At 45.9% G+C, this 26496-nt stretch overlaps 2 protein-coding genes across 2 annotated transcripts; both read right to left on the minus strand.

Moving 5' to 3' along the window:
* Nucleotides 1–882: 882 nt before the first annotated feature.
* LOC139573459 (IgGFc-binding protein-like) lies at nt 883–23120 on the minus strand. The gene is made up of 36 exons (XM_071396924.1): nt 22578–23120; nt 21881–22485; nt 21148–21718; nt 20395–20993; nt 19760–20303; nt 19401–19597; nt 19015–19153; nt 18540–18865; nt 17848–18421; nt 17151–17755; nt 16418–16988; nt 15665–16263; nt 15030–15573; nt 14672–14868; nt 14286–14424; nt 13811–14136; nt 13119–13692; nt 12422–13026; nt 11689–12259; nt 10936–11534; nt 10301–10844; nt 9943–10139; nt 9557–9695; nt 9082–9407; nt 8390–8963; nt 7693–8297; nt 6960–7530; nt 6207–6805; nt 5572–6115; nt 5214–5410; nt 4409–4547; nt 3933–4261; nt 3237–3810; nt 2502–3103; nt 1827–2388; nt 883–1638 (listed from the first exon to the last, which is right to left on the minus strand). Exons 1-36 carry the CDS (start codon nt 23041–23043, stop codon nt 1211–1213), a joined length of 16281 nt encoding a protein of 5426 aa, XP_071253025.1. The 5' UTR covers nt 23044–23120; the 3' UTR covers nt 883–1210.
* LOC139572582 (IgGFc-binding protein-like) lies at nt 23100–24991 on the minus strand. The gene is made up of 3 exons (XM_071395285.1): nt 23780–24991; nt 23268–23608; nt 23100–23114 (listed from the first exon to the last, which is right to left on the minus strand). The coding sequence occupies exons 1-3, from the start codon at nt 24957–24959 to the stop codon at nt 23100–23102; spliced, it is 1536 nt and encodes a 511-aa protein (XP_071251386.1). The 5' UTR covers nt 24960–24991.
* Between the last annotated feature and the right edge of the window lie 1505 nt (nt 24992–26496).

Here is a 26496-nt window from a genome sequence, read left to right on the forward strand (position 1 = left end):
GTCAGTGCTATCTCATAGAGGCCCATCCTCAGTGGAACACACACACACACAATAGTTAACAGAATACTCTATTCTGTCGAATAAAACAACCATTATAATGTAATACAAGCATTATAACATAATCTTACAAGCATTATAACATAATCTTGAAATTTTCCACGACAGTGCATAGCAGCTTTAGCCCTGTAGGAAAGAGAGTTGTATTCCAGAAAATATATAATCAATACAATCTTTGATCCAAGAACATAACACACAGCAGAGCAGTTTGTACTATCTGACCAGCAGTGTCCGTTTGTGGAGGAGTACTGATGTCAACATAAAACATCTATTTAGCTGAAATTACTGTCAAACTTCTGCTGTTTGGAGAGAAAGAAATTCCAATAGCCACAACAATACCATAGCCAAACCACCAAACTGATTTGTGTTATTTTGCAATAACACCCACTGGGCAAAAACTGGTTGAATCAACGTCGTTTCCAAGTAATTTCAACCCCCAAAAATCTATATTATGACATTGAATCAATGTGAAAAACTGATTGGATTTGCAAAAAAGTAATCAATGTAAGGTCATTGTCTTTTTTTCACCAAACTTTTAACCGAAAATCCAATAACATGGTGACACGTGTTGCTGATTTCACGTTGAATTCACATCAGTTGACAACTCAATACCTCACAAGTAATAATTCAAAACTAGACGTTGAACTGACATCTGTGCCCAGTGGGCAGAGGCAGTATATAATATGGCATGGCATAGACAAGATTAATATACTCAACAGTTTTGTTTGAATGAATTACTTGAGAGGTTTTGAGTTATCTGATTAAACCAAAACTGTAGTAATTCCACCATTACTACTAAATGCTGGATAAACAGATGACACAGACTCATTTTGCTGCTATATGTTTATTATTAGACTTTTGAAAGTTGTAAAGGATAGACAGAGATACACGCATACAGAGATAGTCTGATCACAATTATGGGATTATATTTGGATTATAACGAATACAGAGTTCAATAACAATTCCATGCATGAGTACTCATAATCCCTCACAACATTATATGGTTGGGAATATGTTATCACATACAGAAGGTAATTTGAAGGTAATTTTACTATTTTATGTTGAAATGCTTTAGCCTACAACCTGGACATGAAAGGGAAGTTTTTAAAGGATATTTTAGATCCATGAGATCTTATTTGAAAATTAAAATGTTCTAGCCTCCAAACTTGATATGTACAGGTTTTCCATATTTGTTAAGGAGTTTTTCAATCCATGACTTGTTGTTTGAATCTTTGCTACTGATAATGTAACAGCCCCTGACCCCCTTCACCACCGCACACGTGGTCTTTGGACCGCAGGGCGCCACCTCACAGGCCATCTCGCCGGAGTTACAGCTGCAGCGGTGGTGGCAGTTCTCCTCCTTATAGAAGACCTCGCCGTTCACAAAGTAGCGACCCTTGTGGTGACAGCCACAGTTCTTCACGTGGACACACTTGTCATCACTCATCAGGAAACCAGGTTTGCATTGACAGCCCTCCCCTGGAGGAGTGGTGCATCCTGGGGCGGAGGTCATGGAGTAGCATGTGGCCGGGCACCCGGAGGCCGAGAGGCTGTAGACACTGTTCTCTGGACAGTGGAGGTCTGAAAACACACAGGGAGAAAGAAAGGTCTGTGGAATCATTTACAATTTTACAGTTTCAGGATTTCATTTAAAATGTAGGGTTTCGAATTTGCAGTCTTATTTTACTGTCCGATTCCTGTTTAAAGAATTTATGAATTGCGACTCATCATAAACCTGAAGAGTAGTATTACAAAACCAGAGGACTTACGGCAGAAGTCTTTACTCCTCCAGGCCTCAATTTTCCCTCCTTTCTCCTGACACTCTTCCACATAGTTGGTGATGATGTCACAGGCTGCCGTCAGTAGGCCGTTGTTGAGGATCATGTCATAGATGCAGTCTTCTTTGTACTCATCAGAGTCCACTCTACCATTGCAGTCTCTGAGGGGACCACTCTTATCCACAATGACATCACAGGCGCTGACATATTTGGGCTTTATAAGGGGGATGTCTACAACGGCACAATCTTTGCACTCGTGGGAGCAGCCCGGTACGTCAGCTACCCAGTAACTGTTTCCAAACTCCTTGGGACTCATGGGCTTTTTCCCATTGGGCAGAAGCAGGTCGTCATCAGGGTTGTCATTGAGGTTACCACAGAGACCACAGATGGCGTTGTGGTAGGTGCTCGGGACCTTCACCCTCACCTCGCTGGACCAGTCGAAGGAGACCTTGAGACCGAAATAAGTCTCCAGCACAGCAAAACGTCTGTTTCTGTAGATCTGAACCTCAGTGTTGTTGGAGTAGTATGGCAGAGACGTCAGGACATCGTTCACCTAAAATACAGTCCAGTAAAAATAGAGAGTGGAATGGATACTATTCCGTAAGAGTGTTTTTTTTCCTTCAAAACAGTATATTATACAAAATAGATAGGACCTTTAATACTCACCAGAACTTTGCCGTGATAATCACCTGTGATGGTGTAACTACTTCCCAACACAATGACAGTCACCACCTTGGCGTAAGAGACTTTGGTGCTGCCCCTGTTGTTGTTCTCCAGAGTCACCTCAAAGCTCTCCAGATCGGGATCTTTGGAGCAGACCCCCGCCAGCTTGTAGATACAGTTTCCCTGGAAGTCGAAGCGCTTCCCATCAAAGGTGCGGAAGTGGGGGTCCCCCTGTGCTGAGCAGGTCTTGAAGCTGAGGGGGTAGCAGTCCTGAACCCCGTTGACCACTGCACAGTGCTCACTAGCCTTGCACTTCCTAGGCATACACACCAACTTCTGTGTGGCTCCGTTGCACAAACACTTACTCTGACATGTATTGCCCTCCCAGAAGGTTTCTTCAGGCAGGTAGTAGTGGTCATTGTGTGTACAGCCACACCCTGACTCCTTGACGACACAGTGTTCACCACTGAGCACGTAACCCTTATCGCACTGGCAGCCCTCCACACAGACTTTGGAACAGATCTCGGGGACATTGGGAATGGCACAGGTAGCAGGGCAGGCAGTGCCACATAGCTCATAGTGGCTGTGGTATGGGCAAGCCAGGGCTGTTCGAGTTGAGAAAAAACAAACATCACAAATGTAGTCCTAAAACATTCTGCAAATTCATTATACACATTATACACATTTAGGAATGTCTGAGTTCATAAATGTGATGTTTTGTTTTAGCTGAGTACTTACGGCAGTTGGAGGCCTTTCTCCACAGCGGTGAGACTACAACCCCAGCCTGCTGACATTCGGCCACGTAGTTAGCCAAGGCCTCACACAACACCTCCTGACGACCCTCATTCAGACACACATCATAGAGGCAGTCTGAGGCAAACTTCTTCACCGGCACTTTCTTATGACACTGGTGAAATGGGCCCCCTCCGTCTGTCATCAGACCACAGTACTGTGGTCCAGTGTAAAGTGCCCGGTCTGCATCTGAGCACGTGGGGCAGTTGCCGTTACAGACATGCCAGCAGAATGGATCACCGTCAGCAATGCTCCAGGATGCCACCCACGCCGTGGTATTTGCCGAAAGCACACCTGTGGGAGTGGTGAAGTCATCTGTTTTGTTACCATTGTAGTTGCCACAAATGCCACCGAGGTTGTCGTAGTAACTGCTGCTGATGGTCACCATGAAGAAGGCGGTCCAGTCAAAAGTGATCTTCAGGCCAACATCTGTCTGGATGGTCCCTTGGAAACCAGACTCTGTGATTTGGATGTTGCCAGACTCCAAACTCACAGGGAGGTCAGACCTAATGCCATCAATCTGAGACAAGAGAGAGAGAAGAGGATTTAAAGAGGACTTACAGTGGATGAAGAGCATAGAAGATTCTTACATTCAACTTCATCATGAAAAATCTGTATCAAATATAACTGGAAGCCACCCACCTCCACTGTCCCTCTTTGGCCAGTGAGAATGGTGATCCTGTGACCACTCAGGTCTATGTTGGCTGATTTGAGGAAGGAGCCTTTGGAGTTGACTCGCAGCTCGTTCTTAGTCTGGATGCTGAACTGAGGCAGGGAGGGATCTTTGCCCGTCGTATTCACCAGAATGTAGGAGCAGGTACCCATGAAGGAGAAGGGCTGGCCATCGAACGTGCTGTAGTGAGGGTCACCGAACAACCAGCAGTAGGCCTTGGACTGGGCCACACATACCGCCTTATTGTTCATCACCACACAGTTTTCTTTCTCACGGCACTCAGTGTCCTCACAGGGGTCTGACAACATGTGCATTAGAAATGTTAACATATCTTGCTCATAGTAATAGCAAAATAGAACATCAACAAAGTCCATCATTCTACATCCAAATGTACTAACATAAAGCCATATCTGTTTGGTTTAATTATTATTCATGTATTTTTTACCTGTGCTGTAGCAGTCCATGACTCCATTCTTCATCCCACATTTCTGGCCCTCTTTGCACTGGGAGTTCTTGCAGGTGAACACTCCTGCGGCACAGCTGCAGGTCTCAGAACAGTTGCCCAGGACCACAGACTGGCCAGACTGAAAACCAGCAAGACATCTGTTGGATTCTGGGTTAATCTTGGAACATTGCTATCCTAGAGACTTGTTTTTACATCAGAAGGTAATGGTTATCTGTAGGAGCGAGAGGGCTTTGGAATGTGTCGGGTGTACGGGAGGAAGTCACAGGATTGCTATAGGGGATACGGATGGACATCTGTGGATTAGGCAAATGAGGGGTTGAGGTCAGGTCAGATCCCCTTCAGGGAGAAATTATGGTTTATTACCCCATTACTTCCTCTTCTTGTCGAACAATAATCGATGTAAGGATTGGAGAGAAGGAGGAGTGCCTATATTGGAGTTTATAGACTTGTGGTAGTTGAAACAACTTTTGTCTAATGCAGCTTGATATGATCCTCTGGGCAAAATAAACTTGGTTAAGCATTCATAGTGTCCGTAGAGTTTTTTTACTCTGGGAATTAGAACCTAACACATGTAAATTATATCATGGAGTTTACACTATGGTGGAAACCATAGGATGATTGTAAACAATAAATATTTACCAAGGATAGGGACTGATAATATTATCTGCATTTAGTGTAGAAAAGATATAGGCCTATAAATGTAATAATCACTTTAGGATACCTTAGCTTTGTTTCCATATGATATGGCAATGTATTTGTCAATACACAATAAACCAGTAATCACCTTGTAATAGTGTCCATCAACCACACAGCCACAGTTCTCCAGTAGAACACACTTGCCACCATCAAACACAAATCCGTTGTCACACTGGCAGCCCTCCTGGCATAGTGGGCATTTTGGAGACTCACTCAGAGAGTCACAGGTAGAAGAACAGGTGTCGGCACACAACTCATAGTGACTGTTAGCTGGACACGTCAGAGCTAGAGGACAGATGGAAATGGGAGGAGATGCATGTTATCAAAAAACTTAAATCAGCTTCAGCTTCAATAGCTTTTCAGCAGAGCATTGGGTCAGAGAAATATTGCACACTAAGATAAACCAGGATAAGGTAAATTAACTTTAAATATCAAAATTCACTCACGACAAAACTGGTCGGTTCTCCAGCTGCTGACAAGTCCACCGGATTCCTGACAGAAAGTCACATATGTCTGTAAGTGGCGGCACAGGGCATCCCCACCCTCTCCCTCCTTCATGCACTCCTCAAAGTGCTCTTGTGGTGGCACCACAGCATGGCATTGGGCAAATGGACCCTTGGTTGACTTTATGATGCTACAAGCCGGTGGGGGTCCACTGGTGGGAGGACACTTCAAGCCACCATCACATCCTGTCTGACATTTGACCCCTTCCTGAACAACCAACCACCCTGCTGCAAACTTCATCACAGACGGCTCCTGCATCCCACTGGGCAGCAGGAAGTCATCCTCCTTCTTGTCATTATAGTTGCCACAGAGACCACCGGTAACACCTTTGTAAGTGGATGGAAGATGTATGATGGCACCAGCAACTGTGTCGTAGGTCACCATCAAGCCAAAGTCTGTTACCACGACAATGTTAATGCCGTTCTGGTAGGCCCTGACCTTTCCATCTCCGAGTGACAGTGGGAGATTTGCTGTAACGTCATCCACCTGTGAAAGGAGAAAAGATTGAAAACATCAGTTTTTCTAATCAAGTGTTGCTTTTTAATACTGAAATGAATAGATCAAGACAGAAAACTACCATTATTTCCCATATAACTCTGGGAGACATAGATATCTTGTATTTGTAGGCCTGTATGTCAACCCTCCTGGTGACCATTGCATCATCCATCTTGGTCAACTGCTGCACTGACACAACAAATGGAGCCATCGATCCGTCTTTCTCCACAACCTCCGACATTTTGTACACACAGTCCCCGTGTAGGCTGAAGCAGCTGCCATCGAACGAGTGGAATCTCCTGGCCCCGCTCACATGGCAGGTGCCCGTGCTAATGGGTACACAGGCCTGCACCCCGTCTTGGACCTGGCACTTCTCATTGGGACCGCAGGCAAATTTTACATTACACTCCACATCTCCATTCTTGTTACACACACAGCGCTCTTTGCACTGGCCGTTGGGGAAGAACACCTGGCCCATCTGGTAGTACTGGCCTTGGTGAACGCAGCCACATTCAGCCAGCAGCACACACTCGCTGTCGCTCAGTATGAACCCTTCGTCACAGACACATCCCTCAGTGCACAGGGAGTTCTCACAGCTCTCAGGCTCATCGAGGCCGCTGCAGGTCTGGGGGCAGCCTGAGGCACACACCTCATAGTGGCTGTTGGCCTTACAGGAAGATGCTACAACACATTAGGTCAAACATGATAGAATTTAATGTTGGAACCAGAAGCTGTTCGCTAGACAAATCACTTCTGACTTATAGTAATGATCAAAATTGTTACAGTAGTTGTTTTGAAATATACATCTGATGAGGTGTGTCTGTGCACTACTTACGACAGAAGCTGTCCGACCTCCACTGTTCCACCTTGGCAGGGGCATCCTGGCAGGCAGTGGTGTAGGTGCTGAGGGCGTTACAGAGGGCAGAGGCATGGCCACGGTACAGACACATATCAAACACACAGTCCTCATAGTACTCTCTGGGGTCCACCTTGGCGTGGCAGTGCTTGAACGGACCGTTTTTGTCTGTGATCCTGCCGCAATATTTCCCTGTTTGGTAATCAAGCATCAGGCTGTGGTCACAGGTGGGGCACTTCTTGCCGTCGCAGTCGCTGGAGCAGCCAGGGTCGTTCCCCACTTTCCAGCTGTCCCCGAATACTGTCGGGGTGTTAGCAGGGCTCTTGTCTGGTTTGAGGAGATTGTCGTTCCGTTGGCCATTCCAGTTTCCGCAGAGCCCTCCGATGAGGTCTGAGTAGGAGCTGGGGAGGGTTAGGGAGACGTGGCTGTTCCAGTTGAACTTCAGTGTCAGGCCAAATTTGGTCTTCACCACCCCGAAATACCCACTGCGGAAGATGGACAGTTGACCATCTTCTACATCAAATGGCAAGTTCACATACTGGTTGTTGACCTGGGAAGAGGGAAAGAAACTTGAATGAAACATGAAGGATGATAATGTCCTGATATTTCTTCTTACATTAAGTAGTATACTCATAAAAGCTCATTGACAAAATAAACCCAGAAGGCAATTATGTCATTCATTTGGAATGGATAACATTTTAAGGTAGCTTACCAATACTTTGCCAGGGTTGTCCCTACTCATGATGATGATGTTTTTGAAGACAGTGATGGTGACTGTCTTTGTGTAAGACACTGCCGTGTTCCTCCCCCTATTCTGATTCTTTACAAGCACCTCAAAATGTGTCAGAGATCTGTCGTCTTTGCTGACCAATTTGGAGAGAACGTAAGTACACGTTCCCTGGAAGTCAAACCTCTTGCCATCAAACGTGCGGTAGTGGGGGTCGCCTGAACCTTGGCAGGTGGCATACGATGTTGGGTAGCAATCTCTCTTACCACTCTGCAGGCCACACACCTCTGATTTCTTGCATGCTGTTGCCTTGCATTCAACCTTGGCTGTTCCTGGATTGCATTCACACTGCTTTGTGCATTTGTCATCTTCCCAGAACTTCATTCCAGACGGGTAGTATCGTCCTTCATAAGAGCAGCCACAGCTCTCCTTGGAGATGCATTTGTCACCACTGAGGACAAAGCCCTTGTTGCATTGACAGGTCTCCACACAGGGTTCCTTGCACTTTGCTTCGGCATCTAGATCTGAACAAGAGGCAGGGCAAGCTGTGCCACACGCCTCGTAATAGCTGTTTGACGGACATTCCAGTGCTGCAAATGTGAAATTAGAAAATATATGTAAATAATAGTGAAAAGTGCAATCTAAAAATCTTTATGAAATGTCTGGAAAGAAAGAAACTCACGGCATCCAGTGATTGTCCTCCACTCAGGGCTAATTTTGACCCCCTCAGCCAAGCAGGCATCATTGTAGCTTTTGATGTTCTCACAGAGGAACTGGTAGATGCCTTTATTGATGCAGACGTCATACACACAGTTGTCCATGAACACGCCTGGGTCCAGGACCTTGTGGCAGCTTGCAAATGGGCCATCTTTTTTGGCCAAGAGACCACATAACTTCTCTCCCTTGTATTTCTGTTGGAGAGTCGGAGTGCAGCTAGGACATTCTCCTTGGCAGTCATCATGACAGAACAAGTCGCCATCTTCAGTTCTCCAGCTCTGGGCAAACTTCACCACTGTGGGTTCCTTGTTACCTTTGGGGTTAGTGAACTCGTCGTTGTGATCCCCGTTGTAGTTCCCACAGAGCCCACCCAGGGTGCGGAAGTAGCTGCTGGGGACAGTGATGTAGAACTCCATGTTCCAGTCGTACATAACCTTCAGGCCAAAGTTTGTCTTCAGAACAGCATAGCTGCCACTATACACCACCGTTAGGTTTCCCCCGGCTAGGGTCACAGGCAGGTAGACATTCTCACCATTCACCTAAGAAAAGATCAATAAGCATATGGAAAAACCACTCAGTTCACCTCCTGGATTGACCAAATTTACCATGGAACCGACCCCAACTCTGATCATTTCCCTCTGGTCTCTTGTTACTTACCTCAACCTTCCCTTTATGCGTGCTGATCACAACAGTCAGCCCATAGACCGTGACTGAGACTTTCCTCACGAAAGACACCCTCTTGTTCCCTCTGTGGTTGTTCTTGGTCAGGACAGTGAACGGGGTGAGACCAGGTTCAGATTTAACAACCGTGGCCATGACGTAAGAGCAGGTGCCCTGGAAGTCAAACCGCTCCCCATCAAAGGTGAGGTAGTGGGGGTCACCCACAGCCCTGCAGGTGGCCTTGGACTGGGCCACACATACCGCCTTATTGTTCATCACCACACAGTTTTCTTTCTCTCGGCACTCAGTGTCCTCACAGGGGTCTGACAAAATGTGCATTAGAGATGTTAACATATCTTGCTCATAGTAATATCAAAATAGAACATCAACAAAGTCCATAATTCTACATCCAAATGTACTAACACAAAGCCATATCTGTTTGGTTTAATTATTATTTATGTATTTTTTTTACCTGTGCTGTAGCAGTCCATGACTCCATTCTTTATCCCACATTTCTGGCCTTCTTTGCACTGGGAGTTCTTGCAGGTGAACACTCCTGCGGCACAGCTGCAGGTCTCAGAACAGTTGCCCAGGACCACAGACTGGCCAGACTGAAAACCAGCAAAACATGTCAATGATATCATTGAGTGTTTATACTATGGTGGTAACCATTGGATGATTGTAAACAATAGATATTTACCAAGGATAGTGATTGATTATATTATTTCCACTTTATATTTGCATTTAGCGTAGAACAGATATAGGCCTATATTTGTAATAATCACTTTAGGATAACATAGATTTGTTTATATATGATATGGCAATGTATTTGTCAATACACAATAAACCAGTAATCACCTTGTAATAGTGTCCATCAACCACACAGCCACAGTTCTCCAGTAGGACACACTTGCCACCATCAAACACAAATCCGTTGTCACACTGGCAGCCCTCCTGGCATAGTGGGCATTTTGGAGACTCACTCAGAGAGTCACAGGTAGAAGAACAGGTGTCGGCACACAACTCATAGTGACTGTCAGCTGGACACGTCAGAGCTAGAGGACAGATGGAAATGGGAGGAGATGCATGTTATCAAAAAACTTAAACCAGCTTCAGCTTCAATTGTTTTTCAGCAGACCATTAGGTCAGAAAAATATTGCACACTAAGATAAACCAGGATAAGGTAAATTAACTTTAAATATCAAAATTCACTCACAACAAAACTGGTCAGATCTCCAGCTGCTGACAAGGCCACCAGATGCCTGACAGAAAGTCACATATGTCTGTAAGTGGCGGCACAGGGCATCCCCACCCTCTCCCTCCTTCATGCACTCCTCAAAGTGCTCTTGTGGTGGCACCACAGCATGGCATTGGGCAAATGGACCCTTGGTTGACTTTATGATGCTACAAGCCGGTGGGGGTCCACTGGTGGGAGGACACTTCAAGCCACCATCACATCCTGTCTGACATTTGACCCCTTCCTGAACCACCAACCACCCTGCTGCAAACTTCATCACAGACGGCTCCTGCAGCCCACTGGGCAGCAGGAAGTCATCCTCCTTCTTGTCATTATAGTTGCCACAGAGACCACCGGTAACACCTTTGTAAGTGGATGGAAGATGTATGATGGCGCCAGCAACTGTGTCGTAGGTCACCATCAAGCCAAAGTCTGTTACCACGACAATGTTAATGCCGTTCTGGTAGGCCCTGACCTTTCCATCTCCGAGTGACAGTGGGAGATTTGCTGTAACGTCATCCACCTGTGAAAGGAGAAAAGATTGAAAACATCAGTTTTTCTAATCAAGTGTTGCTTTTTAATACTGAAATGAATAGATCAAGACAGAAAACTACCATTATTTCCCATATAACTCTGGGAGACATAGATATCTTGTATTTGTAGGCCTGTATGTCAACCCTCCTGGTGACCATTGCATCATCCATCTTGGTCAACTGCTGCACTGACACAACAAATGGAGCCATCGATCCGTCTTTCTCCACAACCTCCGACATTTTGTACACACAGTCCCCGTGTAGGCTGAAGCAGCTGCCATCGAACGAGTGGAATCTCCTGGCCCCGCTCACATGGCAGGTGCCCGTGCTAATGGGTACACAGGCCTGCACCCCGTCTTGGACCTGGCACTTCTCATTGGGACCGCAGGCAAATTTTACATTACACTCCACATCTCCATTCTTGTTACACACACAGCGCTCTTTGCACTGGCCGTTGGGGAAGAACACCTGGCCCATCTGGTAGTACTGGCCTTGGTGAACGCAGCCACATTCAGCCAGCAGCACACACTCGCTGTCGCTCAGTATGAACCCTTCGTCACAGACACATCCCTCAGTGCACAGGGAGTTCTCACAGCTCTCAGGCTCATCGAGGCCGCTGCAGGTCTGGGGGCAGCCTGAGGCACACACCTCATAGTGGCTGTTGGCCTTACAGGAAGATGCTACAACACATTAGGTCAAACATGATAGAATTTAATGTTGGAACCAGAAGCTGTTCGCTAGACAAATCACTTCTGACTTATAGTAATGATCAAAATTGTTACAGTAGTTGTTTTGAAATATACATCTGATGAGGTGTGTCTGTGCACTACTTACGACAGAAGCTGTCCGACCTCCACTGTTCCACCTTGGCAGGGGCATCCTGGCAGGCAGTGGTGTAGGTGCTGAGGGCGTTACAGAGGGCAGAGGCATGGCCACGGTACAGACACATATCAAACACACAGTCCTCATAGTACTCTCTGGGGTCCACCTTGGCGTGGCAGTGCTTGAACGGACCGTTTTTGTCTGTGATCCTGCCGCAATATTTCCCTGTTTGGTAATCAAGCATCAGGCTGTGGTCACAGGTGGGGCACTTCTTGCCGTCGCAGTCGCTGGAGCAGCCAGGGTCGTTCCCCACTTTCCAGCTGTCCCCGAATACTGTCGGGGTGTTAGCAGGGCTCTTGTCTGGTTTGAGGAGATTGTCGTTCCGTTGGCCATTCCAGTTTCCGCAGAGCCCTCCGATGAGGTCTGAGTAGGAGCTGGGGAGGGTTAGGGAGACGTGGCTGTTCCAGTTGAACTTCAGTGTCAGGCCAAATTTGGTCTTCACCACCCCGAAATACCCACTGCGGAAGATGGACAGTTGACCATCTTCTACATCAAATGGCAAGTTCACATACTGGTTGTTGACCTGGGAAGAGGGAAAGAAACTTGAATGAAACATGAAGGATGATAATGTCCTGATATTTCTTCTTACATTAAGTAGTATACTCATAAAAGCTCATTGACAAAATAAACCCAGAAGGCAATTATGTCATTCATTTGGAATGGATAACATTTTAAGGTAGCTTACCAATACTTTGCCAGGGTTGTCCCTACTCATGATGATGATGTTTTTGAAGACAGTGATGGTGACTGTCTTTGTGTAAGACACTGCCGTGTTCCTCCCCCTATTCTGATTCTTTACAAGCACCTCAAAATGTGTCAGAGATCTGTCGTCTTTGCTGACCAATTTGGAGAGAACGTAAGTACACGTTCCCTGGAAGTCAAACCTCTTGCCATCAAACGTGCGGTAGTGGGGGTCGCCTGAACCTTGGCAGGTGGCATACGATGTTGGGTAGCAATCTCTCTTACCACTCTGCAGGCCACACACCTCTGATTTCTTGCATGCTGTTGCCTTGCATTCAACCTTGGCTGTTCCTGGATTGCATTCACACTGCTTTGTGCATTTGTCATCTTCCCAGAACTTCATTCCAGACGGGTAGTATCGTCCTTCATAAGAGCAGCCACAGCTCTCCTTGGAGATGCATTTGTCACCACTGAGGACAAAGCCCTTGTTGCATTGACAGGTCTCCACACAGGGTTCCTTGCACTTTGCTTCGGCATCTAGATCTGAACAAGAGGCAGGGCAAGCTGTGCCACACGCCTCGTAATAGCTGTTTGACGGACATTCCAGTGCTGCAAATGTGAAATTAGAAAATATATGTAAATAATAGTGAAAAGTGCAATCTAAAAATCTTTATGAAATGTCTGGAAAGAAAGAAACTCACGGCATCCAGTGATTGTCCTCCACTCAGGGCTAATTTTGACCCCCTCAGCCAAGCAGGCATCATTGTAGCTTTTGATGTTCTCACAGAGGAACTGGTAGATGCCTTTATTGATGCAGACGTCATACACACAGTTGTCCATGAACACGCCTGGGTCCAGGACCTTGTGGCAGCTTGCAAATGGGCCATCTTTTTTGGCCAAGAGACCACATAACTTCTCTCCCTTGTATTTCTGTTGGAGAGTCGGAGTGCAGCTAGGACATTCTCCTTGGCAGTCATCATGACAGAACAAGTCGCCATCTTCAGTTCTCCAGCTCTGGGCAAACTTCACCACTGTGGGTTCCTTGTTACCTTTGGGGTTAGTGAACTCGTCGTTGTGATCCCCGTTGTAGTTCCCACAGAGCCCACCCAGGGTGCGGAAGTAGCTGCTGGGGACAGTGATGTAGAACTCCATGTTCCAGTCGTACATAACCTTCAGGCCAAAGTTTGTCTTCAGAACAGCATAGCTGCCACTATACACCACCGTTAGGTTTCCCCCGGCTAGGGTCACAGGCAGGTAGACATTCTCACCATTCACCTAAGAAAAGATCAATAAGCATATGGAAAAACCACTCAGTTCACCTCCTGGATTGACCAAATTTACCATGGAACCGACCCCAACTCTGATCATTTCCCTCTGGTCTCTTGTTACTTACCTCAACCTTCCCTTTATGCGTGCTGATCACAACAGTCAGCCCATAGACCGTGACTGAGACTTTCCTCACGAAAGACACCCTCTTGTTCCCTCTGTGGTTGTTCTTGGTCAGGACAGTGAACGGGGTGAGACCAGGTTCAGATTTAACAACCGTGGCCATGACGTAAGAGCAGGTGCCCTGGAAGTCAAACCGCTCCCCATCAAAGGTGAGGTAGTGGGGGTCACCCACAGCCCTGCAGGTGGCCTTGGACTGGGCCACACATACCGCCTTATTGTTCATCACCACACAGTTTTCTTTCTCTCGGCACTCAGTGTCCTCACAGGGGTCTGACAAAATGTGCATTAGAGATGTTAACATATCTTGCTCATAGTAATATCAAAATAGAACATCAACAAAGTCCATAATTCTACATCCAAATGTACTAACACAAAGCCATATCTGTTTGGTTTAATTATTATTTATGTATTTTTTTTACCTGTGCTGTAGCAGTCCATGACTCCATTCTTTATCCCACATTTCTGGCCTTCTTTGCACTGGGAGTTCTTGCAGGTGAACACTCCTGCGGCACAGCTGCAGGTCTCAGAACAGTTGCCCAGGACCACAGACTGGCCAGACTGAAAACCAGCAAAACATGTCAATGATATCATTGAGTGTTTATACTATGGTGGTAACCATTGGATGATTGTAAACAATAGATATTTACCAAGGATAGTGATTGATTATATTATTTCCACTTTATATTTGCATTTAGCGTAGAACAGATATAGGCCTATATTTGTAATAATCACTTTAGGATAACATAGATTTGTTTATATATGATATGGCAATGTATTTGTCAATACACAATAAACCAGTAATCACCTTGTAATAGTGTCCATCAACCACACAGCCACAGTTCTCCAGTAGGACACACTTGCCACCATCAAACACAAATCCGTTGTCACACTGGCAGCCCTCCTGGCATAGTGGGCATTTTGGAGACTCACTCAGAGAGTCACAGGTAGAAGAACAGGTGTCGGCACACAACTCATAGTGACTGTCAGCTGGACACGTCAGAGCTAGAGGACAGATGGAAATGGGAGGAGATGCATGTTATCAAAAAACTTAAACCAGCTTCAGCTTCAATTGTTTTTCAGCAGACCATTAGGTCAGAAAAATATTGCACACTAAGATAAACCAGGATAAGGTAAATTAACTTTAAATATCAAAATTCACTCACAACAAAACTGGTCAGATCTCCAGCTGCTGACAAGGCCACCAGATGCCTGACAGAAAGTCACATATGTCTGTAAGTGGCGGCACAGGGCATCCCCACCCTCTCCCTCCTTCATGCACTCCTCAAAGTGCTCTTGTGGTGGCACCACAGCATGGCATTGGGCAAATGGACCCTTGGTTGACTTTATGATGCTACAAGCCGGTGGGGGTCCACTGGTGGGAGGACACTTCAAGCCACCATCACATCCTGTCTGACATTTGACCCCTTCCTGAACCACCAACCACCCTGCTGCAAACTTCATCACAGACGGCTCCTGCAGCCCACTGGGCAGCAGGAAGTCATCCTCCTTCTTGTCATTATAGTTGCCACAGAGACCACCGGTAACACCTTTGTAAGTGGATGGAAGATGTATGATGGCGCCAGCAACTGTGTCGTAGGTCACCATCAAGCCAAAGTCTGTTACCACGACAATGTTAATGCCGTTCTGGTAGGCCCTGACCTTTCCATCTCCGAGTGACAGTGGGAGATTTGCTGTAACGTCATCCACCTGTGAAAGGAGAAAAGATTGAAAACATCAGTTTTTCTAATCAAGTGTTGCTTTTTAATACTGAAATGAATAGATCAAGACAGAAAACTACCATTATTTCCCATATAACTCTGGGAGACATAGATATCTTGTATTTGTAGGCCTGTATGTCAACCCTCCTGGTGACCATTGCATCATCCATCTTGGTCAACTGCTGCACTGACACAACAAATGGAGCCATCGATCCGTCTTTCTCCACAACCTCCGACATTTTGTACACACAGTCCCCGTGTAGGCTGAAGCAGCTGCCATCGAACGAGTGGAATCTCCTGGCCCCGCTCACATGGCAGGTGCCCGTGCTAATGGGTACACAGGCCTGCACCCCGTCTTGGACCTGGCACTTCTCATTGGGACCGCAGGCAAATTTTACATTACACTCCACATCTCCATTCTTGTTACACACACAGCGCTCTTTGCACTGGCCGTTGGGGAAGAACACCTGGCCCATCTGGTAGTACTGGCCTTGGTGAACGCAGCCACATTCAGCCAGCAGCACACACTCGCTGTCGCTCAGTATGAACCCTTCGTCACAGACACATCCCTCAGTGCACAGGGAGTTCTCACAGCTCTCAGGCTCATCGAGGCCGCTGCAGGTCTGGGGGCAGCCTGAGGCACACACCTCATAGTGGCTGTTGGCCTTACAGGAAGATGCTACAACACATTAGGTCAAACATGATAGAATTTAATGTTGGAACCAGAAGCTGTTCGCTAGACAAATCACTTCTGACTTATAGTAATGATCAAAATTGTTACAGTAGTTGTTTTGAAATATACATCTGATGAGGTGTGTCTGTGCACTACTTACGACAGAAGCTGTCCGACCTCCACTGTTCCACCTTGGCAGGGGCATCCTGGCAGGCAGTGGTGTAGGTGCTGAGGGCGTTACAGAGGGCAGAGGCATGGCCACGGTACAGACACATATCAAACACACAGTCCTCATAGTACTCTCTGGGGTCCACCTTGGCGTGGCAGTGCTTGAACGGACCGTTTTTGTCTGTGATCCTGCCGCAATATTTCCCTGTTTGGTAATCAAGCATCAGGCTGTGGTCACAGGTGGGGCACTTCTTGCCGTCGCAGTCGCTGGAGCAGCCAGGGTCGTTCCCCACTTTCCAGCTGTCCCCGAATACTGTCGGGGTGTTAGCAGGGCTCTTGTCTGGTTTGAGGAGATTGTCGTTCCGTTGGCCATTCCAGTTTCCGCAGAGCCCTCCGATGAGGTCTGAGTAGGAGCTGGGGAGGGTTAGGGAGACGTGGCTGTTCCAGTTGAACTTCAGTGTCAGGCCAAATTTGGTCTTCACCACCCCGAAATACCCACTGCGGAAGATGGACAGTTGACCATCTTCTACATCAAATGGCAAGTTCACATACTGGTTGTTGACCTGGGAAGAGGGAAAGAAACTTGAATGAAACATGAAGGATGATAATGTCCTGATATTTCTTCTTACATTAAGTAGTATAATCATAAAAGCTCATTGACAAAATAAACCCAGAAGGCAATTATGTCATTCATTTGGAATGGATAACATTTTAAGGTAGCTTACCAATACTTTGCCAGGGTTGTCCCTACTCATGATGATGATGTTTTTGAAGACAGTGATGGTGACTGTCTTTGTGTAAGACACTGCCGTGTTCCTCCCCCTATTCTGATTCTTTACAAGCACCTCAAAATGTGTCAGAGATCTGTCGTCTTTGCTGACCAATTTGGAGAGAACGTAAGTACACGTTCCCTGGAAGTCAAACCTCTTGCCATCAAACGTGCGGTAGTGGGGGTCGCCTGAACCTTGGCAGGTGGCATACGATGTTGGGTAGCAATCTCTCTTACCACTCTGCAGGCCACACACCTCTGATTTCTTGCATGCTGTTGCCTTGCATTCAACCTTGGCTGTTCCTGGATTGCATTCACACTGCTTTGTGCATTTGTCATCTTCCCAGAACTTCATTCCAGACGGGTAGTATCGTCCTTCATAAGAGCAGCCACAGCTCTCCTTGGAGATGCATTTGTCACCACTGAGGACAAAGCCCTTGTTGCATTGACAGGTCTCCACACAGGGTTCCTTGCACTTTGCTTCGGCATCTAGATCTGAACAAGAGGCAGGGCAAGCTGTGCCACACGCCTCGTAATAGCTGTTTGACGGACATTCCAGTGCTGCAAATGTGAAATTAGAAAATATATGTAAATAATAGTGAAAAGTGCAATCTAAAAATCTTTATGAAATGTCTGGAAAGAAAGAAACTCACGGCATCCAGTGATTGTCCTCCACTCAGGGCTAATTTTGACCCCCTCAGCCAAGCAGGCATCATTGTAGCTTTTGATGTTCTCACAGAGGAACTGGTAGATGCCTTTATTGATGCAGACGTCATACACACAGTTGTCCATGAACACGCCTGGGTCCAGGACCTTGTGGCAGCTTGCAAATGGGCCATCTTTTTTGGCCAAGAGACCACATAACTTCTCTCCCTTGTATTTCTGTTGGAGAGTCGGAGTGCAGCTAGGACATTCTCCTTGGCAGTCATCATGACAGAACAAGTCGCCATCTTCAGTTCTCCAGCTCTGGGCAAACTTCACCACTGTGGGTTCCTTGTTACCTTTGGGGTTAGTGAACTCGTCGTTGTGATCCCCGTTGTAGTTCCCACAGAGCCCACCCAGGGTGCGGAAGTAGCTGCTGGGGACAGTGATGTAGAACTCCATGTTCCAGTCGTACATAACCTTCAGGCCAAAGTTTGTCTTCAGAACAGCATAGCTGCCACTATACACCACCGTTAGGTTTCCCCCGGCTAGGGTCACAGGCAGGTAGACATTCTCACCATTCACCTAAGAAAAGATCAATAAGCATATGGAAAAACCACTCAGTTCACCTCCTGGATTGACCAAATTTACCATGGAACCGACCCCAACTCTGATCATTTCCCTCTGGTCTCTTGTTACTTACCTCAACCTTCCCTTTATGCGTGCTGATCACAACAGTCAGCCCATAGACCGTGACTGAGACTTTCCTCACGAAAGACACCCTCTTGTTCCCTCTGTGGTTGTTCTTGGTCAGGACAGTGAACGGGGTGAGACCAGGTTCAGATTTAACAACCGTGGCCATGACGTAAGAGCAGGTGCCCTGGAAGTCAAACCGCTCCCCATCAAAGGTGAGGTAGTGGGGGTCACCCACAGCCCTGCAGGTGGCCTTGGACTGGGCCACACATACCGCCTTATTGTTCATCACCACACAGTTTTCTTTCTCTCGGCACTCAGTGTCCTCACAGGGGTCTGACAAAATGTGCATTAGAGATGTTAACATATCTTGCTCATAGTAATATCAAAATAGAACATCAACAAAGTCCATAATTCTACATCCAAATGTACTAACACAAAGCCATATCTGTTTGGTTTAATTATTATTTATGTATTTTTTTTACCTGTGCTGTAGCAGTCCATGACTCCATTCTTTATCCCACATTTCTGGCCTTCTTTGCACTGGGAGTTCTTGCAGGTGAACACTCCTGCGGCACAGCTGCAGGTCTCAGAACAGTTGCCCAGGACCACAGACTGGCCAGACTGAAAACCAGCAAAACATGTCAATGATATCATTGAGTGTTTATACTATGGTGGTAACCATTGGATGATTGTAAACAATAGATATTTACCAAGGATAGTGATTGATTATATTATTTCCACTTTATATTTGCATTTAGCGTAGAACAGATATAGGCCTATATTTGTAATAATCACTTTAGGATAACATAGATTTGTTTATATATGATATGGCAATGTATTTGTCAATACACAATAAACCAGTAATCACCTTGTAATAGTGTCCATCAACCACACAGCCACAGTTCTCCAGTAGGACACACTTGCCACCATCAAACACAAATCCGTTGTCACACTGGCAGCCCTCCTGGCATAGTGGGCATTTTGGAGACTCACTCAGAGAGTCACAGGTAGAAGAACAGGTGTCGGCACACAACTCATAGTGACTGTCAGCTGGACACGTCAGAGCTAGAGGACAGATGGAAAATGGGAGGAGATGCATGTTATCAAAAAACTTAAACCAGCTTCAGCTTCAACTGTTTTTCAGCAGACCATTAGGTCAGAAAAATATTGCACACTAAGATAAACCAGGATAAGGTAAATTAACTTTAAATATCAAAATTCACTCACGACAAAACTGGTCAGATCTCCAGCTGCTGACAAGGCCACCAGATGCCTGACAGAAAGTCACATATGTCTGTAAGTGGCGGCACAGGGCATCCCCACCCTCTCCCTCCTTCATGCACTCCTCAAAGTGCTCTTGTGGTGGCACCACAGCATGGCATTGGGCAAATGGACCCTTGGTTGACTTTATGATGCTACAAGCCGGTGGGGGTCCACTGGTGGGAGGACACTTCAAGCCACCATCACATCCTGTCTGACATTTGACCCCTTCCTGAACCACCAACCACCCTGCTGCAAACTTCATCACAGACGGCTCCTGCAGCCCACTGGGCAGCAGGAAGTCATCCTCCTTCTTGTCATTATAGTTGCCACAGAGACCACCGGTAACACCTTTGTAAGTGGATGGAAGATGTATGATGGCGCCAGCAACTGTGTCGTAGGTCACCATCAAGCCAAAGTCTGTTACCACGACAATGTTAATGCCGTTCTGGTAGGCCCTGACCTTTCCATCTCCGAGTGACAGTGGGAGATTTGCTGTAACGTCATCCACCTGTGAAAGGAGAAAAGATTGAAAACATCAGTTTTTCTAATCAAGTGTTGCTTTTTAATACTGAAATGAATAGATCAAGACAGAAAACTACCATTATTTCCCATATAACTCTGGGAGACATAGATATCTTGTATTTGTAGGCCTGTATGTCAACCCTCCTGGTGACCATTGCATCATCCATCTTGGTCAACTGCTGCACTGACACAACAAATGGAGCCATCGATCCGTCTTTCTCCACAACCTCCGACATTTTGTACACACAGTCCCCGTGTAGGCTGAAGCAGCTGCCATCGAACGAGTGGAATCTCCTGGCCCCGCTCACATGGCAGGTGCCCGTGCTAATGGGTACACAGGCCTGCACCCCGTCTTGGACCTGGCACTTCTCATTGGGACCGCAGGCAAATTTTACATTACACTCCACATCTCCATTCTTGTTACACACACAGCGCTCTTTGCACTGGCCGTTGGGGAAGAACACCTGGCCCATCTGGTAGTACTGGCCTTGGTGAACGCAGCCACATTCAGCCAGCAGCACACACTCGCTGTCGCTCAGTATGAACCCTTCGTCACAGACACATCCCTCAGTGCACAGGGAGTTCTCACAGCTCTCAGGCTCATCGAGGCCGCTGCAGGTCTGGGGGCAGCCTGAGGCACACACCTCATAGTGGCTGTTGGCCTTACAGGAAGATGCTACAACACATTAGGTCAAACATGATAGAATTTAATGTTGGAACCAGAAGCTGTTCGCTAGACAAATCACTTCTGACTTATAGTAATGATCAAAATTGTTACAGTAGTTGTTTTGAAATATACATCTGATGAGGTGTGTCTGTGCACTACTTACGACAGAAGCTGTCCGACCTCCACTGTTCCACCTTGGCAGGGGCATCCTGGCAGGCAGTGGTGTAGGTGCTGAGGGCGTTACAGAGGGCAGAGGCATGGCCACGGTACAGACACATATCAAACACACAGTCCTCATAGTACTCTCTGGGGTCCACCTTGGCGTGGCAGTGCTTGAACGGACCGTTTTTGTCTGTGATCCTGCCGCAATATTTCCCTGTTTGGTAATCAAGCATCAGGCTGTGGTCACAGGTGGGGCACTTCTTGCCGTCGCAGTCGCTGGAGCAGCCAGGGTCGTTCCCCACTTTCCAGCTGTCCCCGAATACTGTCGGGGTGTTAGCAGGGCTCTTGTCTGGTTTGAGGAGATTGTCGTTCCGTTGGCCATTCCAGTTTCCGCAGAGCCCTCCGATGAGGTCTGAGTAGGAGCTGGGGAGGGTTAGGGAGACGTGGCTGTTCCAGTTGAACTTCAGTGTCAGGCCAAATTTGGTCTTCACCACCCCGAAATACCCACTGCGGAAGATGGACAGTTGACCATCTTCTACATCAAATGGCAAGTTCACATACTGGTTGTTGACCTGGGAAGAGGGAAAGAAACTTGAATGAAACATGAAGGATGATAATGTCCTGATATTTCTTCTTACATTAAGTAGTATAATCATAAAAGCTCATTGACAAAATAAACCCAGAAGGCAATTATGTCATTCATTTGGAATGGATAACATTTTAAGGTAGCTTACCAATACTTTGCCAGGGTTGTCCCTACTCATGATGATGATGTTTTTGAAGACAGTGATGGTGACTGTCTTTGTGTAAGACACTGCCGTGTTCCTCCCCCTATTCTGATTCTTTACAAGCACCTCAAAATGTGTCAGAGATCTGTCGTCTTTGCTGACCAATTTGGAGAGAACGTAAGTACACGTTCCCTGGAAGTCAAACCTCTTGCCATCAAACGTGCGGTAGTGGGGGTCGCCTGAACCTTGGCAGGTGGCATACGATGTTGGGTAGCAATCTCTCTTACCACTCTGCAGGCCACACACCTCTGATTTCTTGCATGCTGTTGCTTTGCATTCAACCTTGGCTGTTCCTGGATTGCATTCACACTGCTTTGTGCATTTGTCATCTTCCCAGAACTTCATTCCAGACGGGTAGTATCGTCCTTCATAAGAGCAGCCACAGCTCTCCTTGGAGATGCATTTGTCTCCACTGAGGACAAAGCCCTTGTTGCATTGACAGGTCTCCACACAGGGTTCCTTGCACTTTGCTTCGGCATCTAGATCTGAACAAGAGGCAGGGCAAGCTGTGCCACACGCCTCGTAATAGCTGTTTGACGGACATTCCAGTGCTGCAAATGTGAAATTAGAAAATATATGTAAATAATAGTGAAAAGTGCAATCTAAAAATCTTTATGAAATGTCTGGAAAGAAAGAAACTCACGGCATCCAGTGATTGTCCTCCACTCAGGGCTAATTTTGACCCCCTCAGCCAAGCAGGCATCATTGTAGCTTTTGATGTTCTCACAGAGGAACTGGTAGATGCCTTTATTGATGCAGACGTCATACACACAGTTGTCCATGAACACGCCTGGGTCCAGGACCTTGTGGCAGCTTGCAAATGGGCCATCTTTTTTGGCCAAGAGACCACATAACTTCTCTCCCTTGTATTTCTGTTGGAGAGTCGGAGTGCAGCTAGGACATTCTCCTTGGCAGTCATCATGACAGAACAAGTCGCCATCTTCAGTTCTCCAGCTCTGGGCAAACTTCACCACTGTGGGTTCCTTGTTACCTTTGGGGTTAGTGAACTCGTCGTTGTGATCCCCGTTGTAGTTCCCACAGAGCCCACCCAGGGTGCGGAAGTAGCTGCTGGGGACAGTGATGTAGAACTCCATGTTCCAGTCGTACATAACCTTCAGGCCAAAGTTTGTCTTCAGAACAGCATAGCTGCCACTATACACCACCGTTAGGTTTCCCCTGGCTAGGGTCACAGGTAGGTAGACATTCTCACCATTCACCTAAGAAAAGATCAATAAGCATATGGAAAAACCACTGTTCACCTCCTGGAATGACCAAATTTACCATGGAACCGACCCCAACTCTGATCATTTCCCTCTGGTCTCTTGTTACTTACCTCAACCTTCCCTTTATGCGTGCTGATCACAACAGTCAGCCCATAGACCGTGACTGAGACTTTCCTCACGAAAGACACCCTATTGTTCCCTCTGTGGTTGTTCTTGGTCAGGACAGTGAACGGGATGAGGCCAGGTTCAGATTTAACAACCGTGGCCATGACGTAAGAGCAGGTGCCCTGGAAGTCAAACCGCTCCCCATCAAAGGTGAGGTAGTGGGGATCACCCACAGCCCTGCACGTTGCTTTGGAGATGTGGACACAAACCCCCTTTGTACATTCTTCCTTTTCTCTGCATTTGACCTTCTCACAGGGGTCTACTGGTGGAGTGGGTGGGGCAGTGCCTGAGGGAGTACAGAAGCAACGTTCAAGACTAATTCTAGTTTTCATGCAGTGCATTTGTTTTGTTGTGTTGCATTGCATTGTGTTGTTTAATAGTTGTCCTATTTAATGAGGGAGGTGTTGAGGGGCAGTTGATAGGCCAGTTAAGTGGATGTGTCAATTAAACAGCGTACCTTTGGAACATACTCCTGTTGTAGCATAGCCGTCTCTTGGCATGCCACCATAAACGTAAACAGCCATGAGGGAGTCGCCTTTGATGGAGAAATGCTTTTGCTGCTCTCCCAATGGAATATTTACCCACATGTACTTAGGGTCTGAGTTGAATGATGTCCATTGGAGAGACTTCACACATGTATTTTTCTCACAGACTTTAACGGTGTTGATCCCTTCCCCCTCGGAGACAATGACCAATGTGCTCTCGAATTTGCTCTGCGTGTCCACCGACCACTCGTTGGCCAGATCAGACATTGGGAGGATGTTGGTGAGGAACGGATCGTAGGGCTTGTTGTTGCTGAAGTACATCACCATGACTTTCTTATCACTTCTGATGATCAGCGGAAATTTGGGTTGAACAGAAACCACATATGCCTGCCCCGCATTCAGCTCTTTAGCAGTGGATACCTTTCCCTCAAAGATCTTCACTAGAGTGTTGTCCTCTGAGGCCACAATGTTGACAAAGTCTGTTGATTGGGTCATGTGCATGGAAGGAACCAGGTAATTGGTGGAGAGGCTCTGTACTGGTAGCAGTTGTTCGTAGACGTGATTGCAGCGGCCTCCATCTGCAACGCACTCGTGTCCCCCCAGGACCGCCACAGGGAGCTTGGCTTTGACCCTGGTCCCAGTGAAAGTGGTGTAGCTTTGGTAGAGGTAGACCTGGTATGGGTCCATGGTAACAATCACCGCCTGTCTTTGCTTCCAGGAATCCATGCCACTGAGATTTATGTTGGAGACAGGGATGATTGTGATCTTGTTGGGCTCTTTTCCATTGATAATAGACATAAGCTTTTGCATGTTGCTTGGACCCTCATCGGGGGTGAAGACCACATAGTCAGTACCCAGCTGGTCAGTTGGAAAGACCACACTGCTGTCTCCGGTCGAGAACTTGTAGTTGAAGGCCACCACCGAGATGTCAGAGTTGGAGGTGACCTGCACTGTTTTGGTGGAAGCTCCTGGACCCCCAATTTCAGCAGTACCAGGTATGGCGATCCATTTGGTGTTCTGTTTCTCTATTTTCACTGAGGTGGAGAAGCCGATTGCATTGACCTGAATTTGAACAACGGCTGGATAATCCTGTGTGGTTATGGCCAGTTGAAGACTCTGATCATCATGGTAGCTCAGCAAATAGTTAGGCATAAAGGCAGTAATGAACTCCCGCCCCACTGGGCATGATCCACTGACCACTAAAACATAAAGGAAGAAAGACAATTTTACAGATGAGCACCTGCATTCTTTTTGCAACCATTTGACTAATGTAATATCAGTATAATAATGAATCTTATACTATAGCTTAAATACAGTACAATTGTCTTGCTCCGACTGCTCTTGTTGAATTCACTGACTGTCAAGTGTCAATTTAGTAAAGCACAAAATAATTTGTTTTGCTTGAATGACATGATCGTATACAAATGTTTGTGTACATAACAGTACAGATGCTGTCGCTTCCCCTTGCATAGCTTTCTAACCAGTATTACATGTCTATAATATAGTGTTCCCTGCAGAATAAACAACATTAATGTACTATCTAATTAGAGGAGGCTAGAAAGATTTCATTTGCCAAGCTACAGTACTGTATTTATGTTTCCCCATAATGTTAGATAATAATAAATGATCAACTTGTTCAATTCTGGTAGTGATTACATGACATGGAATATCGAAAGGTAAACTGTGATTCCTACCTATGAATAGGCTGACAGCCACACAAAGCTCGAAAGTTGTCCCCATGGCTGGAAACTAAAATGCACAGTCAACAAATGACATGGGAAAATATGGAAAATGGATGTAAAAACGAAATTAGTTTTGTTTTAGATTATATTATAGAAAAGCTAATGACAGGAGAGAAAACAAATATAATTAATTTTAAATGCATTTACTTTCATTCATTTATATCCATCAACAAATTACATAATATTTTCTAAATATAACTGAGTTTGCATTAATACATTGTACATGTATCTACAAAGATAGGAAATAGTTTATTTCAATTCACTTTCAGCTCTGTAATAATTTGATCTTCAACTGACTCTATTCATCATTTTTTCTAATCTAAAAGACTGATTTGATGTCCATACTTTACCTGTTGGTGGGACCATGAAGGATATAACAGACAGGGAGGGATGTGAGGGTGTCTTATATTGTGAAGAGGATGGGTAAAAAAAAAACACATCCTTGACAAAATATTGAATTACCGTACTTATTAAGTCAACATAACATATGCATGACTGTAATGCATATATTGACAACTACGTGTCTGAAGTTTCCATCTACCCAAAACATTTGCATAGTATGTTTCCTCATAAGCAATAATTTTAAAAGAAATTGGAAACAAACATCTGTTTCATAAAATGTTGCCTCAATCTACCTCAATATATATAAAATAAAACATATTCATGGATTTATTTAAGCAGGTTTGTCACATTTAGATTTTGTAAGAGAGACCTGGTAAATAATATTGTCAAACATTTTTCATAGACTCATTTACTATGTCCTACTGCCCAGAAACAATTATTTATTTTCTTGCAATAGAATATAACTTTTAAAAAAGCCCCACTTTATATTAAGTATCACATAATGGTAATATAGCAGCATAATGTAACTAGTGTGGGTAGTTGTTACATAGTACTATCAACTATTATACCTCTTATAAGGCATGTAAACCATGTAATTATTACAT

This window comes from Salvelinus alpinus, chromosome 4 (genome assembly GCF_045679555.1).
Source record: "Salvelinus alpinus chromosome 4, SLU_Salpinus.1, whole genome shotgun sequence".
NCBI lineage: Eukaryota > Metazoa > Chordata > Actinopteri > Salmoniformes > Salmonidae > Salvelinus > Salvelinus alpinus.

Coding starts and splice junctions, on each gene's coding strand:
- LOC139573459 (XM_071396924.1), bottom strand. CDS start 23,043: ATGTACGACTGGAACATGGAGTTCTACATCACTGTCCCCAGCAGCTAC. Junction 18,422..18,539: donor CGCATAAAGGGAAGGTTGAG/GTAAGTAACAAG, acceptor ATCTTTTCTTAG/GTGAATGGTGAGAATGTCTA. Junction 10,845..10,935: donor GAGTTATATGGGAAATAATG/GTAGTTTTCTGT, acceptor CTCCTTTCACAG/GTGGATGACGTTACAGCAAA.
- LOC139572582 (XM_071395285.1), bottom strand. CDS start 24,959: ATGCCTAACTATTTGCTGAGCTACCATGATGATCAGAGTCTTCAACTG. Junction 23,609..23,779: donor AACAGGAGTATGTTCCAAAG/GTACGCTGTTTA, acceptor GTACTCCCTCAG/GCACTGCCCCACCCACTCCA.